This window comes from Pundamilia nyererei, unplaced genomic scaffold (genome assembly GCF_000239375.1).
Source record: "Pundamilia nyererei isolate P.nyererei 1_Seehausen unplaced genomic scaffold, PunNye1.0 scaffold00242, whole genome shotgun sequence".
Lineage (NCBI taxonomy): Eukaryota > Metazoa > Chordata > Actinopteri > Cichliformes > Cichlidae > Pundamilia > Pundamilia nyererei.
Window position 1 is genome coordinate 10,433 of NW_005187643.1, and position 19,172 is coordinate 29,604.

General features: G+C 43.9%; 1 protein-coding gene across 1 annotated transcript in view; it reads right to left on the bottom strand.

Moving 5' to 3' along the window:
• Nucleotides 1-6,426: 6,426 nt before the first annotated feature.
• erf (Ets2 repressor factor) overlaps nucleotides 6,427-19,172 on the bottom strand; it is a 40,917-nt gene continuing 28,171 nt past the window's right edge. The window contains exons 2-5 of the mRNA XM_005749349.2: nucleotides 18,758-18,992; nucleotides 11,559-11,671; nucleotides 7,931-8,835; nucleotides 6,427-7,699 (exon numbers count right to left, since the gene is read on the bottom strand). Of these exons, the coding sequence (XP_005749406.1) occupies nucleotides 7,073-7,699; nucleotides 7,931-8,835; nucleotides 11,559-11,671; nucleotides 18,758-18,992 (1,880 nt within the window). The 3' untranslated portion in view covers nucleotides 6,427-7,072. The remainder of the gene's footprint in view (nucleotides 7,700-7,930; nucleotides 8,836-11,558; nucleotides 11,672-18,757; nucleotides 18,993-19,172) is intronic.

Consider the following 19,172-nt stretch of genomic DNA (forward strand, 5'->3'; position numbering starts at 1 on the left):
GTCAGGTCTGAGTTTTTTAGCCTCAATTACGGTAAATCCAATATTTATGGTTTTATAGGTAAAAAGTTTTTTTAAGGGACTCGAATAATATTATTTTCTAACTTTGCACTGGACAAAGAAATATTCAGCCTTAGCTTTGGCATTGTATTCAAAAACTGCGCTGTTATCAACATCTTTCTGTTTGAATCTCAAGAACTAAAGCCTGAAAGTGATCTCCGACCTTTTACTTGAACCCACACAGCTGCCGCAGAGCAAAGTGCACCCAAAATTTGTGAGGTGGCACAAATGTTACTCTGATTCAAATCACAAGAAGGCACAGCAGAAAGATAAGCCCCCACACCGGGCTATGAGAGAGATTTGCCAGTCGGGTGAGTAATTAGAACTTCCATGTCGGCAGGAGTGAAGACATGAGGTGGGCGGATCACCGAGGTGTCATTTGGGACACGATTAGCATCATAATTATTAAAACTCTCAGGGCAGTCATGACTAATGCTGGCCATGTGCACTGCTGCTGCACTCATACTGAAATTTAATGGAAAAAAACATAAATGAAAAGCAATAAACAGGATGTTTGACTCATTCCTGTCATTGCACTAGCGCCCTGGTTTCACCAGAATCCTAATTTAACATCTTGTCTTTGTTTTAAAGACCTTCCTGCACCTGAACTCACAAAAACACTGGTTTTAATCAGTGTTGCAGGCCTACAGCGAAAAGAAGTGGGAATGTTTATCCATGGATGGCTTTCTTTCATAAAATGTGCAGAGACTTAGACGAGTACAAAGCACTTAACTTGCTGTTGACATCGGTTGAGTCACGAAGCGTTCAGAGGCTGCAGGTTGCTGAAAACAAAACGATCTGACTCAGTAATAGTTTGGCACACGTCAGCGAGTGAGTAAAAGCTGGCAAGTGGCTTCAAATTCTCCTCTTTTAACAGCCAATCAGGATGTCGCTAATGATTATATTCGTTATCTGTTCATTAATTATCTAGAAAATGTTAAAAGACCTGACTGTGAAGACGAATCAGACATTTTCTGTTATTCCAGCCGCTACATGTTCAAGTTTAACATCTGTTCAGAACAGCAGAGAAACATTTGCAGACCAGGTTTGAGCCCAGCAGAAACCTCCAGGGATGAAAAACAAAGCCCACGTGAAGCGCCTGACTGCAGTTCCTTTAATGGCCACCTGAGGCTCGTTACAAAAGTGAGTCAATCCAGGTAAACAACAGAAGTAAACATGCTTACAGCTGACACAAGGGGAGGACTTGTTCTCTTTGAATAGTTTCTACCTCTGTAACATTTGCACAGTTAGATTTTTTTAACTAGACCATTAGCAGCGAAATAACTAAGTGAAGCCTCTACTAAATTGGGATGCTGAAGCCTTTCGGACCATTTTAAATGGATTATTAGGGCCGGTGTCCTGCAGGTTTTAGACGTGTTCTTGATCCAACAGAGCTGATTTAAAAGGCTAAATTACTTCCTCGGCATGTCTTAAAATTCCAGGTAATGAGCTAATCATTTGATTCAGGTGTGCTGACCCAGGGTGAGATCTAAAATCTGCAGGACTCCAGCCCTTGAGGCCTGGAGTTCCCCACCCCGGGCCTAAATGATTCCGATAACGCTTGGGAGAAAGTGCTGAGTATGACCCAAAGAACACCATCCCCACAGTCAAGCACAGAGGTGGAAGCATTACGGTTTGGCTTTATGTTTTTGTTAAGAGCACAAAACGACTTCACTGCATTTAGGGGCCATGTACTGTAAAATCTTCAACGAGAACCTCCTTCCATCAGTACTGAAGATGGGCTGTGTTTGGATCTTCCAGCATGACTGTGACCCAAAGCATACCACCAAGGCAACAAAGGAGTGGCTGAAGAAGCACATTAAGGTCATGGAGTGTCCTAGCCAGTCTCTAGATCTCAATAGCATAGATGATCTTTATAAGGAACTGAATCATAGACATGTGGCCCCTGAGAGGTGTTATAAGTTCTGTATCTGCACAATGTAAAGTTTATCATCAGATAGTGAGCACGAGGCTTACCATCTAATGATGAAATTGTGGATGACTAGGTGCTAGCCATCTTTGTAGCGACTGTACGCTACAAAGCACAACACCAGACGAGTTTGTGCCACTGCAGCATGTCGGTTTTCTCAACCCTCCCTGAGCCTGGCTGTGCTGAAGGTTCCTTCCTGTTAAAAGGGCGTTCTTCCTTCCCACTGTTGCAAAGTGCTTGCGCGGTTTTTTTTGTTTTTTTGTTTTAAACAATATAGTATAAAATGCCTTAGAATCACTGCTTTATCCCAACCTTAAAAAAAAGGGGGCGGCAATCATAAAAATTTACACTCTACTACAGTAGCTTTGCATGATTCACAGTTTAAAATGATGCTTATTTGGACAACAGTGCAGCACCTCTGACAAAAGGAAGCACCGTCAGGTCACCTACTTCCTAAGCCTACTCCATGGATTGCCTGCCCCTTACCAAAATAGGGTTTTGGATATACTTTACATGAGCACCTACCACTCTAAATGTGTATTTTTACTGAAAATATTAGATAATGGTACAACAAACCAGGTATCTGGGTATATTTTACTCCTCTACAGTCAAAATATCTACAAAAAATTTCAGTAAATTTAAAATTTTCCTGAATTCAAACTCCAGCTAACATCAAAGTCAGTAAACAAACTCCCCATTGTGTTTTCAGTGGCAGAAACATGAAATAAAGACAGAAACTGACCTTTTTTTAATGAACCCTGATTATTATTTAATTACAAATGAAGATGAACAGATAGCAGTGAAACAGAAGTACATGTGGATCCTCCATGACATAAAAAAAAAAAAAAAGTCTCCGTCTGTCCTCTGGAGTGAGCGCTCACCGCTGAGGTGGACATGAGAGGAGAGACAGAGACCCGAGTGAAAACACAGGGGGACACGTTGCAAATAATAAAATGGTTAAACAGTACAATGCTCTTTGTTTTCTTACAGAGTCCTCCAAAAAAGGAAAGGAAAAAAAAAAAAAAAAAAAGGGAAAATATATATAAATCATCATAAAATGAAAATGACTGTTTCTGACCCCCTCGCTGTAGAGCACGTGGGGGGGTTAATGTGACCCCGCTCCTGTCCACGGTAACACGGTTATAAAATCAGCGTAATTAAAAGAAAAATAATAAAAAATAAAGACTGCACTGAAGCCGACTAGTTACGGAAAGAGCGCAAACTCACAGAAAACCAGGAATTAATGGAGAAGAGGCCGGGTCGTGGCGAGAGGATACAATGCAATTTAAAAAAAATTATTAATGTTAATAAGATAATAATTACAAGAGTAACAGTAATACGTCTGAAATAATACAGAAGAAAAATGGTAAGAACAGCACTGATGAGGCTGAGGAGTGAAAATGTGAAGCTGGTGGGAAACTGTTATTCTGTTGTCAGGTAAGGCAGCACAGGTGTAACAGTTCGGGTGTTTTTATTTTCCTCTACCAGACTTGTGTTAACTGCTACATCTGTCCTTGAAGTTCCCACAGAGTTTAAGGTGTAGGTTTTTCCCCATCACTGTGACCTCTCTCTCTGACCAATCAAATTTAAGGAGGAGTGGGATTTAAGAGAGCAACACTGCTCGAGAGAAGAGCCCTGAAAATGAGGCCACAGGTGTTTCTGGTGCCAAAGGTGACACCAGGATGAGGCTGCTTTAAACAAATCAGGGGTGTCCGGTGCAATGTGACACCTGTGAGAGCAAATCAAGCTCCAGGCAATCCCGCTAGGCTGTACGCAATGAATGGAGAAAGCCGGAGGTGCTCTGTCTTTAGGTAAGTGTATGCATGTGAGCAGATATGCAGACTCTACGCTGTCAGGGTCCTTCATCAGAGCTGGTGGGATTTTTGCTCATCAACTTCAAAAGTGTGTCCAAAACACCCCTGTGGACATGTACCACGTGCCTGATGGAGACAGCTGATGATTGGTTTAGGACATGGATTTGAGACTGGAGCTGGTTGGACAAACAGGACTAAAACCTGCACCAAGACTCTGCAGACTGGGCTAAAAAGCTCTGTGTGTGTGTGTGTGTGTGTGTGTGTGTGTGTGTGTGTGTGTGTGTGTGTGTGTGTGTGTGTGTGTGTGTGTATAAACGGCTTAACCATAGAAACCACACACACAGACAAGAATGAGCGAGTCAGATTATGGGAAGTCCCTCTCTCTCTCCACTCTGCCCTGAGGTTTACTGATGCAGTTTCCTCGCTGCGTGTGATTGGCTGCAGTTTCTATGGCAGTGCCAAAAGACTGCGGAGGCGTCTGATGTCAGGTGTGATGTCATGTTTCCCTTTATTGTAGCCACAGTAAAGCCTCGCTAACCATCGTACTGTGTGTGTGTGTAGGCTTCAGATCAGCACAGACACACAAAGCTTCGAATCCTCAGTCAAAGTCCAGTCCTACCACAGCTGTGGCCCTGCTGACCTCATGTGGCGACATGAAGCTGAATACCTGTGCCGTCCAATCAGAACACACGAGTCCGTTCCCCGCTCCCTGTTTTGCGACCTTCACCTCTTTTAAGCTGATTTTTAAGTTTGAGGCGGGCGGAGAGCGAGCAAACGGGAGGACAACCCCCTCCTAAATTTGCCTTTCTTGCGACAGACTCCGTGTTGCGGTGGTTAAACTCCACCCAGCTGCCACTCCACGGGCATTAAAACAAACACACCAGATAACAGAGTCATAATGAGTTAACCCGGGTCAGGTTAAATCAGCAGGTCTCAAACTGTGGAACATGAAGTGGAACTAAAACGAACAAATTTGATGCCTGAAAGTTTGATAAGGGAAAAAACAACAACAAAAAAGCGTGTGAGGTGTGAACTTTTAAGTTCGAGAACCACCGGGTTAAAAGTTCACTCCTTTCTCCAAGTCACACCCTCCGTCCCCTGAATACACAATAACTGCTTCCCCCCCGTTTTTTTGAACAATATAAATATAAAACTCTGATACCAGGGGCCTTTTGTCGCTGCAGCTCAACGGTCAAAGAGAAGGCAAGGGTGAGAAGGCAAAGGCTGAATTATACTGGTAATAATATGCCCATTAGAGTATATACACACACACATCTTTACCATTAAAAATAGTAGGATTCTCCTGATTTGTATCAAATGACCATATTGAAATATAATATTTGAATTCAATATATATTTGAATAAAATATATATGTGTAGATTTACTTATTCTGTATCTTTTACAAAAGCAGAAGGCATGGTGGTACTCTGTGAGTGTGTGAGATAAAACATTAAGCCGGGGGTAGGTCAATAAAACTCGAGGGAAAAAAAAAAAAAAGGCACAATCTACCTGTTGTTCTTTAAAACGGGCACATTTCTGTTTAAAACTCTGAATAAAACGACATAAAAATTAGCTGTTATAGCAACATCTCAGTGAAGGTTTGCCTGAGTTAACCTTGATGCTCGACATTCATTTCATGGTTCCCGTTCTTGTTCGCCCACCCACCCCGCCGTTAGACGAATCGCTGCTTCTCAAATACAAAAACAAAACATCACGTGAACAGATTATATCCAAAACACAGAAAGCCCTCAGATCACTGCAAAAATGCCCTAAAATACTGTCCACGTCCTCAAGAGGCACAAACGTCCTTTGACAGAAGTCCTAAAAACAAATCAGGGGAATGCAGACGAGAGTTTTTAAATCAGACGCCATCAAACCTCCAAAAACCCCTCTGTGATTGTGCGAAGTCACGCAGGGACATAAAAAGCAGAGAAACCCTCTGTATCCTCGAGGTTAGTGCACCAGCTTTGGGTCCACAAACACACACACTTGTTTCTGTGGGAGTGTGTGTAATTACAGCCTTGCTAGTGGATGCTTCCTCATTTCCGCAACAACCGAAGAGAAAATTGGAGAGAAATATCCGCCGCTCTCTTCCCAGACCCGGATGCTTTTTGCTGTACAACGTCGAATTAATTTGCAAACAATCTTGTGCGACGGGTCAGGAAAACAGTCCTCTCCTTTTCAGCTTCGTTCATCTCTTGTCTGTACAGCGAACGAGCCGAGGACGAGGAGGCCCCTCAGTCCCGTGGTGTCCCCGCTGATTGCTGAGCTCTTTCTAATCACCTCAAGTCCGTAAGATCCTTCGGAGCGAGGTCGGCTCTTTTTTAGCTCACAGCTCTCCGTCCTGTAAGGAACTGCAAGGTGACGGGTGCAGACAGAGAGGCACTTCTATAATCTCCATCAGGGCGGTTAAAGGTCTCTTTTTTCTTCCTTTTTTAAAATCAGGAACTGTCTGTTATGGTGAGTACAAAGGAGAGAGGGGAATTCTACTTTCTTACAACCTGGATCTTTGCACCCTTGTATTTTGTCTCAGAGTTCCAGAAGAAGGACCCATTAATCCCATCAAAGACGTAATCTGGGCACAGATGCGATGTGGGGGGAACCATGGCAGACCTTACTGGCACTGTGAGGGTGTGGAGGGATGGATGAGGCAGTGTGCAAATGGATATTAAAGAGCAGACGCCCTCTCTGCAGAACTCTAATGTTAAAAGAAATAGAAGTGGGCAAAAATCCATGTACAATCTAAGTTTGGTTATCTCTTAGTGTTCGAGTCACAGGAGAGACGGCGTCCACCGCATCTGGTGAGATGCGAGGCGTCTCGCCTTACTGTACATTAGAGGCAACACAAGCTTTTACATACATCATAATGCCGAGCAGCTACCTGCTGACAGTACTGACCGCCAAAAGACGTGACGATGCGAAAACGGAAACAAAGCCGCCAAATCTTTCTCTCTATTTGAACATGTTGGTGTTTCATATGAAGGAAAATATTTTGCTCTGCAATTTAAGAAGTGTACGAGGAAAAAGACCAACGACTCCTCGAATTATTGCACAAAAACACACATTCCTGCATATGATACACACGCATGTTCACATAGAAGCTGAAGACCTAAATCAAAGCGCATTAAACCTTTAAGCGTTTGTCTCCATTTTAGCATCAAACGAACTCTTGCGTCAAATCAAATCCTGCTACGTTTACTACTGCTGGCGAGGACCGACGAGACTATCCGAGGTCTTGTCTCCAAGTCAGATCCTGTGCACGCGTGGAGCTCAGCAGCCGGAGTTCTCCAGAGACAGCTGCGCTGTGGCCCTCTGCAGCTCCGAGCTCGCTCTGCGCTGGGTGGGAGGCGGCGGCAGCATTAGCCCCAAAATAACCCCCTCTCCTCGTCCTCCTCCGTTCTCCACCTCGCTTCCTCTTCTCTCCGCCTCCTCCTCGCCTTCAGCCCGCACTTTCTTGTCCTCTGCCTCGTCCCTCTCTCCGTCCGCCTCCATCTTCTGGTCTTTGCTCCAGCGGCGCTTGAAGCGAAGTTTCAGCGGGATGCAGCGCGTGCCTCCGGGGCTGATGGGAGCTGCTTGGCTCCCCGGCTCGCTCTTCAGACTGATCAGAGGGAAGGCCAGGCCACCACCCCCACCGATAGGAGGCGTGGCGGGGGTCTTGAAGACCTCATCGTCGGGGTCATCGTCGGGGTTATTGTTCTGAGGAAGAGGAGCAGAGGGGCTGCTGCTGTTTCCGTTAGCCTGGTGATGGTTGTTTAGCTGATAGTGATTGTTGTGGCCAGCTGTCGGTGTGAAGATATCGCCTTCATTGTCCTCATCGTTATGATTCTTTTCATCTTCCTCGCTGATGTCGGTCACCTCCACATCTTCTTCTGACTCTATGTCTGAAATGGGCTCCACCTGGAGAGAAAGAATTTCTTAAATATATTTCTGGTGACACATTAAACAGTTTGTTTGAGCTAAATGACATAAAGCTGTAATGTGACCCAGCTGAAGAGGATATTTCAGAGATATTTGTAACTTTTGTGGATTTGCCGGGCTGAAATTTCTGGACACCAAGTTGCACCTTCAGTCTTACGAGATGTGATGCAAACTCAGTTTTGGCTCATGCACGTGTGCTTGGAGACTCACCTTGATATTAGGCGGCCCTCTGCTCAGCAGAGAATTGGTCATCTGACTGGACCCTGTAAACGAGGAGGACTGGCTGGAAGAGGAGGAGGAAGAAGCGGCCATTGAGCTTCCCGCTTCCCTCTGCTTGCGTCCGAGCGGAGGTGGCTGCAGCTTGAACTTGAATGGCGATGGATGCTGGTGTCCTTCCTCTCCGCCTCCGGGCTGCTGACTGAGGGAATGAGAGAGCGGCATGGGAGGGCCGTGGAGGTGATGTGTAGCGGCCGGTTTCTCGGGGGTGGGGCGGTGGGGCTGTGGGATAACGATATTGGGGTAGTGGAGGAATGCTCGGGGGCTGAGGTGGTAGTTGTAGACGGACTGGGTATGAGCCTGTAGGTAGTGCTTCATGTCCTCCGGGTTGAAGGAGAAGTGGGAGCCCAACATGGGGGACGACATGGAGGGGGACGGGGTGTAAGAGAGGTGAGGGGTGGGGGTCATAGACAGGGCTGGGGAGAGAGTTGGGGCCAGCAGACCTCCAGAGCCGGGTAGGGGTGAGATGGGGAATGGGGACAGAGGCTCTGGGTGGACTCTGGGAGCAGGTCTGGGGAGCCCAGGATTTGGGGCTCCACCGTAGACCCTGAACAGAGACTCATGAGGCATGCGGGGGGGAAGGAGACTCCTGAAAGCTCTCTCAGGACCCCCAACCCTGTCCTCTGCACCCACAGCCTCCTCCAGCTCAGAGTTGGTGGAGGTGCCGTCGCTGCAGTCGCTCACGGAGCCGCGGGCCATGCGGCGGCCCACGCTGCTGAACATTCCCGGGCTGCGCAGCTCCTCTGTGGATGAGAGGACCTCGGATGGTGTGGAGGGGGGAAAACGGAAGTGGGTGCCTCCGGACGGCACGGGCGGAGCACTCTGGGGGACTCCTCGGCCTGTGAGGAAGCAAAAATCAAACAGATGTCACCAAGTTTTACATATACATCCTTTCGTCTGTGAACTGGTTTAAAAATAAGAGCGAATGCCAGAATAAGATCTTAGCAGGTGTGCTACAGAAACAGGAGCCAGGCCATGTTCGAGCTTTCATGTAAATAATGTGCTTTAAAAAACCTCTGAATTTCACTGGAAGCTGGTGAATGGATGCACAGGAGTAATATGAAAGCACTGTGGACTATCTGAAGACATTTTTCCCAATCCTCCCTGGGCCTAAGTTACCTCAGTCTAGCTCGTAAAACACTGGCTGAAACATCGAGCTGACTTATTTTAGATTTTTACATTTCTAAAATTTCCACAAACTACCCTCTGAACCTGAAGAGAATGGGAAAAGTCACTAATGACAGGAGGTTTTATTTTAACCAGAGGGTCACAGGCGCACACACACACAAAAACAGCGGGTTACACACTAAGCCACAAGTTCCCTTCTCCTTCGCTCCCCCTCCTCCTCTCCCCCTCCTCGCCAGGGAGACTGTGGCACTGCAATAAATTCTTGGCATCCGAGCACGTGCCAGAATTAAATATTGGAAAAGTTGCTCTTACTGCCATCACAAACATGGGTTGGGCTCTTCTGTTTTTTTTTTCCCCCTCCAGAGCTGCTGAGTGAGGTTTCTGAGCACATCTGCCATGTGTGTCAGCGATGACGAGCGCAGAGAGAAAAACTGCATGCGTGCATGTATGTTCGCCGCGTCTGTGCTCACCAATCGATCCAGATTGACGTGGGCGTGCGTGCAACCGTCGCATGAAACCATCATATCACAACATGTCAGTGTGTGGGCCACATCACACGGAGGCTATAATTAAAGTTTCGTGCTGCACTTATGTCACCCAGGATCTAACGCTCCATATGGGCTGTGTTTACACTGGGTGGCCGGGACCAGAACGAGAGTCGGCTTCGAGATTGGGACGAAGCTGGGACGTGGCACACTCAGGCGTGCGCGCACGAATTTTACACGCTGTACGTTTCACTAGGATGGCATCCAGCTCAGACTAAAAGAAAAAAAAAGTAAATTAAATTCAGTGAACGTCATCTGTAACCAAGGCAGGGTGGATTAGTACGTTCGAGTCTTTACCTACAATATTTGTCTTTGGCAAGTAAATTAGTGAGGCCCCCCCACCGCACAGACTGGAAACTTTCTCAGACAATAATATTTGAATGTCTGTTATATACACTCTTTTGGGCTTTGTTGGCTTTAAAAGCATTCTTTCTCCGATTTCAAACCAAAGTCAGGGCAATGAAAAGAAAAAGATTTAGATTTGCAGTAGAATATAATCTTCTGTTCATGGCAAACGCGTTGCTGGTATCTTTACTGAGAAATAAGAGAAAAATCAACACCTAAAAACTGTTTTGTATAAAAAGAAACAACAAAAAACTATGAGAGTCATATTTCGCAGTAGCTGTCAGAAGGTGAGCCAACAAGCCACGTTTATTTAAATCACAGACACTTGAAAACTATTTTTAATAACACTCTTAAACATGGCCCATGTTCAGCTCGAGCCCTTTATCTTTATATGTCACTAAATAAATGGAAATTATCTCTGTTTTCAGTATTCTGAGCACCCAAAATCCTGCTTAAGGGCCCGGATTATAAATCGAGAGATAAAATCCAGATAACTACGTGAGCTAACCAAGCTCAGACGACATGAGCTGAGCATCCATGAGTCTACGAGAAGAGCAGATATTCACCGACATGATACCTGCTGAACCCTCAAGGTTGTCGCCAAATTAACCAACAGGTAAGGATAACATCCTACTACATAAACAAGGTGCAGAGACTGCAACACGAGGTGGTGTCAGTGAAGTGTTAGAAGGGCTGCTGGGGCAGCCTGTGAGCTCGAAAATGTGCCGGATGCAGGAATTGTAGCAGGTCTCAGCACCACATTCGCAAGCTCTGCAACACAGTGATGAACTCAGCTAGTCGCTGATTGCTGTAAACCTGTCAGAGCGGAGGCTCGGTGGGAGCAAACACCGCCTCCCCGGGAGCTGCAGTTTCTTTTGCCACGTCAAAAACACGTTAATGCCCAACTGCTCCTGCAAAACTTAAGAATTTCTCCTCCTGCCATCAAGTAAAGTTCAATTATTGGAAATTCCTGCTGCAGCAGCTGAGAAAGCATGTGTACAAGAAAAGAGCACATGTAGGGATGCACAGCTAGGATAATAACATAGTAATAATTAATCTCATCGATTATGGTAATTTAATTAATTATTTAACAGGATTATCAGCTTAAATTATCAAAACATGATGAGAATTTTTAACTTTAAGTAGAAATCCAAAAAAAAAGGAAAGGAAAAGAAAAAAGAAAACGAGGGGAAAAAAGGAGGTGGAGTTGGTGGGGAAAGGGGCCATCAGGTAGGGATTTATTCCCAGACTAGCGTGTGTTTTAAGACTAAAGTTCACCTCGTAAAGTGTCTCCAACCTCCCACAGCCCCCACCTTGACTGAAAATCACTTTTTTGTGGTGCTAATGAAAGACGTTTTGGCTTTCCACCAAAATAAAAACGTTTTCCCAAAGCTCGCTTTACTCAAAACGTAAAATGCTTTTTTTCTTATCAGATGGGAAAAATATAACATCACTTCAGTTAAGCCCGGTAACAGACTCCTTACATGTGGACCTGCTGAGCCAGGAACAACCCTGTGGTTGAATTAAAAGTGATGTGAACGTACCAGAGCCCATGTCGATGAAGGGGTAATTGACCAGCACTAGCTTGTTGAAGTTGAACTTGTAGGTGAATCTCTTCCCTTTGGTCTTGTGTAGGATCCTCTTGTTGTAGTAGTATCTGAAGAGAGAATGACAAAAAACAATGTTATGTCCCAGCACGCTAACATATCTTAAGTAACATGTAGTAAAACTTTGATAGTGGCCGCTTTTGTTGTAGTCTCGCATTTAAAGGAGTGTGAAAGCACGGATAAGCACAGCGCTGAGCTGCCACAGAACGATAAGACACCAGTGATAACTCACTCGTTAGCCAACATGTTTGCCTGTATATCAGAAACACTAAGTCTGCAGCCCCTTTGTGGATATTAAAACCAAAATCAAAGCTCAGCTGTCTTCTAGAAGTTGTGCATAGTGGTGTAAAATGAGCGGAAAGATGTTTAGAGTCATTACAAGATTTTCAGCTATTAAAATAAGGAGAGAGAAAAACTACACGAACATAAAACACGAACAGCCGCTGCATTCAACCTCAGGGTCACAAACAGGCTTTCAACTTACCAAGACTTTCATGTTCAATGTTGATTTTCATGCTTAATGTTACAGAATTGGTGTTTTTGGCCATGTTAAATCAAACCGACAAACAATAAGCCCAATGTGTGGCTGTTCAGAGCGCTCCCTGCGTCGTAGCTTTACACTGCTCAGTGTACAGCAGACAATTAAACAAGCTGTTCGCAGTTAAATTCCAGCTCTCTCTGGGATTACTTAAGGAAGTGAGACAGCCGTTCAGACTCCGTCTTACCCAGGCGGCTCCATTAGTAAGGCTGTATTAGTCATCGTCAATACACACAGCGATGCAGAGGAGTGAATAGCGAGCTCTGAAAGACGATAAAATGGCTCCCTGTGACTCACCGATAGCCTCGGGAACAAACTACATTCATATTTCTTTACAAAAAACTTGGGCATCAGTGTCTCTCATTCAGCTGTGACCGGTCACTTCAATGTGAGAAATCTAAGAAGCTGTTCATCATTATCGGCAGCATCATGTGCAGATGAGCTCAGTGGTTACATATTAAGAGAGAAATATGGATTTCTGTGAATACAGAGCTAAAAATAAGCCTCTTAGTGTTAATAAATTGTATTGAGCTGCTCTCCGGCGTCAGAGGTGGCTGAATATAAAACGCTACGAGTATTTTGCTTGTGTGCCTGCCTCTAATGCGGCCATTGATCCATATATAACCGTTCACGTAGAAAGATCAATAGTTTATTTGTGGACAAATAACATGCATACACAACCCAAGAGCCAAACACGTGCAGTTGAAACAGCCGCAATACGTTTATATTAACTGTGCAGTGATGTAACTGCAAAGTGAAATATTCCTCCAATCAATGAGTCACGCTGCAAGTGACAGAAAGCCAATAATCATGGATGTAATATTAGTGGTAATAATGAAGCTGCTCCTGTGTGAGCATTAGTCAGAGGAGTCTGGAACAAGTGAGAACAACCGTGAGTGAAACAGGAGCTCACCCAGCCCCTCAGCGACTCAATGAGTGGAGGGCCTCTTCTGACAGCCGACTGCTACGCACGCCCACGCAGATGTAACGCAGACACATACACACAGCACTACAGGCAGATATACAACAGGCACAAAGGCTCAAACATACGACGCAGGCAGAAAACAGGCAAGCCAACAACAAAAACTACCGACATGCACAGCAAACTAGAGGGAAAACAGAAAAAGGTGAAAAACAAGAGACACCACCTTTCAACGCTCAGGTTTTACGTATCAGGACATCTTTAAAAATCTAAATTAATGTGTGACACATCATTTTAGGTTTCCTAAATCCCGTTGGGTTTGTGTAAGGATAAAAATCTATAGAGAAATCATGTGAATTAGGGAGCAGCTGAAAGAAGCTTTTTCTGTCAGTTTACTTTGACGGAGCTGCCAAACGACGGCTCATTTCCACACAGCTTTACTGTCCTTTATGCATCACAGTAACTTAACAATAAAAGGTGCACACGCCTCTCAGGGTGCGACTAGGCAATGAATCAGTATTACCTTTCTTCTACTCGTTGGCCATTTAATAAATCAAATTACGTATTAAACCTCTGTAAATTAAACCTTGCGTTAAGAAAAACAAAGATTTTGGTGGACGCTTAAATCTTTTGTGCAAGCCTTCAGCCTCACAACAATAAAGTTTTTTTTATTTCCTTCCTCCTTCTGTAAAGTAGCTGATTTGAAATATGAAGTCAAATCAAAATCAAATGGCATGTACTGCTATTTGTTTCCACACTTGAGAACTATGTAGAGGTGAAAAATTAACAGGAGTGTGCAGGCAAAACCCAGTGCAAACAAAAGAGGTGGAAAAACTCATAACAAATCAGTATACACGCACGCACGCACGCACGCACGCACGCACGCACGCGCGCGCACACACACAGCATTGAATGGCAGGATCTGTGTGTGGGTCTTAATAATATCAGGGCTGTGCGTGCTGTGAAAGCTGGTGGACATAATGTTCGCTGACATGATAAATGGAAGGCACTTTGAACAAATCGGGGAAAAGGGCAGGCACATATGTGTGAAAGAAACACGCATACACAATCTCAAACAGCACCGAGTCAACATGGGGCAGCCAGTCTCACATCGTGGGGCCCCGGTTCTCTCGAGGCCTCGTGGTCTTTGAACTTCCTTCAAACAAACTAGAAAGGACTTTGGACCGTACAGACGCGACTTCTGTGCAGCGAACGCACATGCAGATATGAAGGAGCCCAAAAACACATACGCTCGATAACACGCACCGAATGAAGAAACGTTCATGTGTGTACCGGCGCGTGTTTGCTTCAAAAGGCGGCGAGAAGCATCAATCAAAGATGAAGAGGACTTTCTTCTGACGACGTCAGAATTAATTAACAGCTCGTTGTTAAAAAGGTTTAGAAAACCACAGAAAAGGCATTCACAGCAGAGCCTGGCTCCAGCTGCTCCTTGATGTGAAACACAGAGCAGGGAGAAAGAAACTGCTGAGATATCAAACTGACTGTTAATATACTGTTAATTCTCTGTGGCTTAGTTCCTTCGTGGGGATAAGAGCCCTGTAATGCCCACACTCACATTTGGTCTGTTTTTGTTTAATAAGTTTCAGTTCACAGAGGACATCAAAGGGGCTCCCAGTTTATCACCCAGTGGTTTCAGACTGAACTTAAAAGACAATGCTGCCAAATATTTCCTGATGTGTTGTCACTTCAGATGGTTTTTCCTCTATGCTCAAAATAGGTCTTTGCAGGGGGTAACAGCACACATGGGCACCATTGGCCTGCACAGAGTTAAGGCAATGAGTCTGCTGCTTTACTTAGCAGTTGTTAGTGCGTTCTGTTATTTTGGGCCATTTGGTAAACAGAATGGCTTCATTTACTCATAAAACCTAACTTTAAAAAAAGAATATACAGTTTGGTGACTTGACTTTGGTGCAACCACACTTTCACCAAAAACTGCTAGTACTGATTGTCTTTTAAACATGTTAAGCTTGAAATGCTCCTACAGTGGGGATTAAAATCCGAGCCTTTATGATGTACAATGACTTCTTAGTGATGGATTTGTTGTGTATTTGGCTGCAAGTGGTTGAATCTCTCTTAATTTCCAAGCTCAGTGGTAGCCAACTAGTTAGTCCCAGCCTCTCTCATTATGTCTTCCCTAATGCCTGGCTCAATGGCCTCATCATTGAATCTTTAGAGAGGATCTTGTCTTCGAGTTGGGGTTACAAACTCTTCAGGACAGTGCAATAACAAGAACTATCAGAAGGTGGAAATGTGGACATTTCAGAAGCGTAACATTTTGTCTTTTATTTTGAAAACTGACCGGACTCTCTGCCGTTCCTGGGTGCGACTTCCTGTACTGATACGCTCTGCGCAGCTTTATGAAGCTTTTGTTTCGGACACTATTGAGCAACATGCAGACGATTGCTTCTTCTGAAATGCAAGCATTATCCGGCGTAGGTGCAATTAGCTGCGCCGGAGCTCGAAAGAATCGATGCTGTGCTTGTTGTTTGTCTCGCTTAATGCATTCGACAAAAAAGTAGTCAGCAAAAATAAAAATAAAAAAGATTAGGGGATTGTGGCGGATGTGTGTACGCGCTAGCCACCCTACCCATACAACCTCAAACGGAAGTTAAAATGAGTCAGAAACACCAACTTGTGTTGCACTGGTTATCTTTATTGTTGGGTATACTAACAGCCAACCAATGCTGCAAAATAAATACTTGATTCTAATTTGAAAATCATCATCGTCCCTTTCTGATCAACAAACTGGTGTTGATATCTGAATTCAAGCTTGGAAAGCATCGCTTTAAATATGCAGGCATATGAAGTTATGTTGGAAAAAATAAAGTTTAAGCAACAAACAACACAGATGGGCTGGAGGAGGGCTGACATATAACAAGGTGTTAAGTGTTTGTGTGTGTTTGTAGGAGCGCGCGCGTGTGTGTATGTGTGGTGACGAGGCAGCATAACTAGTCATCACCATAGCAAACTATATCCCACACCAACCTACAACACAGGAGGCGACACCAGTGACTGGATGTGTGTGTGTTCACAAGAACAGACTGGAAGCTAAATAAAAATTTGCAGCATCCCACATGTGCTCTGCAGAGGGTGAAGGTGTACGTTTCTAAATCGGCTGACACCCTGGAGTTTCAGCATGCCGCGCAGATGCACAAATCACGACTACACACCAGTTGTTTTTTTTTTTCCTTTTCTTCCACCTCGCAAACTGTTGAAAATCAAACAAAATCTACATCAAAGTTACGAAAAAGGCAGAAAAATTAAAAAGAAAGAGCTCAAAATAAGTAAGAAATGTAGCTAAATGTCTTTATGATGAATTATTACTGAACAATAAACAGAAATCTCAAAAGAATTATAAAGAAAAAAAGCTTTCCCCCCCCCCCATAGTTTAGAGTCTGTCTGCTGTCTCTCACTGTAAAATAGAGCACAGTTCATGGTAAACTATGATGAAAGCTATTCTTCAGCTCCAATTTTTCAAATATCATTCGAGTTTGTTTTCAACACCTGCAAGTTCAAATGAACAGAAAACAAAAAAAGAGACTCAGTATAATTTAAAAATAAATCATAGTCCAATTCTGTTGTGTGTGAATGGACCGTTATCCTAACCCTGTGGTTTGATGTACTTTACTACCCTCAAAGAGGATCCATTTGAAAAATCAATCCAGCACACTTTACTGAGTTTGTTCACCCGAGGTTCAAAACAACACGATTCAAGCTGCTGTAACTTAACATTTATGAAACTGTCTACCCTCCTGCGTTGTGGATAGATTTTATAAAAACAAAATTTTCCAAAGTCGAAGCACCCATTTTGAGTGAACGATAGGTTATAGGCTAATAAAACAAAGCACAAGTTGTCACATGATTCGGAAGGCATTGTGGGCATTGTAGGGATTCTGGGCTCAGCCAATCAGAGCCAGCGGATTTCGTTACACGGGCATTTTGCCGTAACACGGGCAGAAATATTGCCGTCAAGTGCCTTCGTAACTTGAATTTTTTATTAAATGGGGCATTTGTAAGTCGGGGTTCCACTGTATATGGCTTAGCATTAGTATCAGCTAGCTGGGAAAAGCTGGCTGTTTTTCATTGGTGTTAATAGATCAACAAATACGAGCCATCCTAGCTCTCCAGTCCTGATGTGGAATGGATAAAACTCAGGTGTAACGAGGCTCGGCTTTGGTGATGAAGGCTTCTACAGCAGTACGGAAAAGTGAGTAGACCTAAGCTTACTTTAAGCTTACTTTAAGCTTAGCTACAGGTTGGTTACTTGGGATGTTAGTGGTGACCAACTGAATAATTTAGAGGGGAAAAAAAAAAAGATTTAAAGTAAATAGAAACCATCATTAACCTAATGTGTTGCAGCTTACTCCGACACAGTCTAAAGCTCATTAAAGTAGTGCAGATCTGAACTGGACTGATAACATCTTAGAAACAACAGGTAACTGTGCTTATGATTTACTAAAATAATAAACCAACCTGGCGCCAGGTAGCAAGCACAGCAAAGGTTAACTTTTTAATTTCACACTTTCAGACCTTTTAAGTAACACTTTTAATTAAATGAAGGACAAAACTAAACACTTTCCAAATGGGGGAAAAGGTCACTTCAGATAAAATAAAGTATGTTGTTCATCATTTCCAGGAACACTTTTAATCATCAGGAGTTACAATTATCCTCAAGCCATTTGCTGTTAAAATTGCATCTTTCATTTCCGTAAACTAATGAGCAGACTGGCTGGCGAACGTCTTCTTCATCATCAGGTTCAGGTGTCTCTGTTTGAGTGTTTGCCAGCCAAAGACTTCTGCACTTCTTTTAAAAAACAAACAAACAAACCATTTTAGGTCTATTGCCAACTATCCCTGTATATATTTACACAGGAAGCCATCACCAAAAGGGTCAAACTACAAAGACAAAAGCTGTTTTAATACCAAGTGTTTAAATATACTTTTACCTTTTCTGCTTATAAACAACTATGTTAAGTATTCACTGACTATATGTGAACAAGGTTAACCATGATTGGGTGCAGCCTGTTGGTGAGTGGGACTGTTTCTGATCCAAGTGTGAGAGTGTGAAATAAGTGGCATCGTGTGGCAAAAATTCTCCATGTGCAATGAAAATAACACATTTCAAACTGAATTTAGAGCAAAGACACAAATTTTAAGGGATTTTTTTTAAACCAACTATGTATCACATTTATTTTAAAAGACTTCAGGGACCTGCGATCATCCGGAGTCAAGTATTGGGTGACCAGATAATGAGTGAAAATTTGAAGCATCGAGGACAAAAGTTCCTGTCTGGAGTTGAACCTTAAACCCTTGAGGCACAAAAGGGGAGCCACTACAAACACGCAGTAATTCATGTTGGTAGTATCAGCAAGTTTCATCCCTGAGAATGACTGCAGGGTGTAATGCATAATGTATTTACCTCTAAGAGAGTAAAGGAGTAAAAAATAAAAATAAAATAAACTGAGGGAACCATTAAAGCACAATCCAGACTCATCTCATGTGTGGAAAATATTGTTCATAAATGCGAGTTGCAGTCTTGTTTGAATGGTTAAAGTCTTGCTGAAGGTGTGTTTCAAAATATAAAGTGAACCGTGTTTGAGAAGCTGACGCCTGTTAGACCCGTGTTAAAACCATCCCTCCACTCTTTAGTCCCACCTGAGTGCTCTGCTGAGCTTGTCGTAGTTCATCTGCGGTTTACACTTCCTCGCCCCCCACAGGCGGGCCACCTCGTCTGGGTCCTTGATGACAAACTCTCCGTAGTCTCCCTGCCAGGCGATGACATCATGGTACTCCTCTTTCCGGAGCAGCTCCAGAATGAAGTGCCACAGCTGGATCTGCCTGGAGCCCGGGCTCGACTCTGGCTTGTAGGCCCACTCTGGGAAGGCAAACCCTGGGGTGAAAGAGAGAGGCGTTCAGATGGATGATCGTGACAAGGAAAAGTCTTGTGTTTGAGTCATGTTATTGGTGATCTGCATGTGATTAACTATGATCCCTCTGAAGCCTTTAATTGTCGACTGGACTGGACTGCGGCCATTTTGTTGCCAGGGTCAACATCACAACAGCTGTAAAC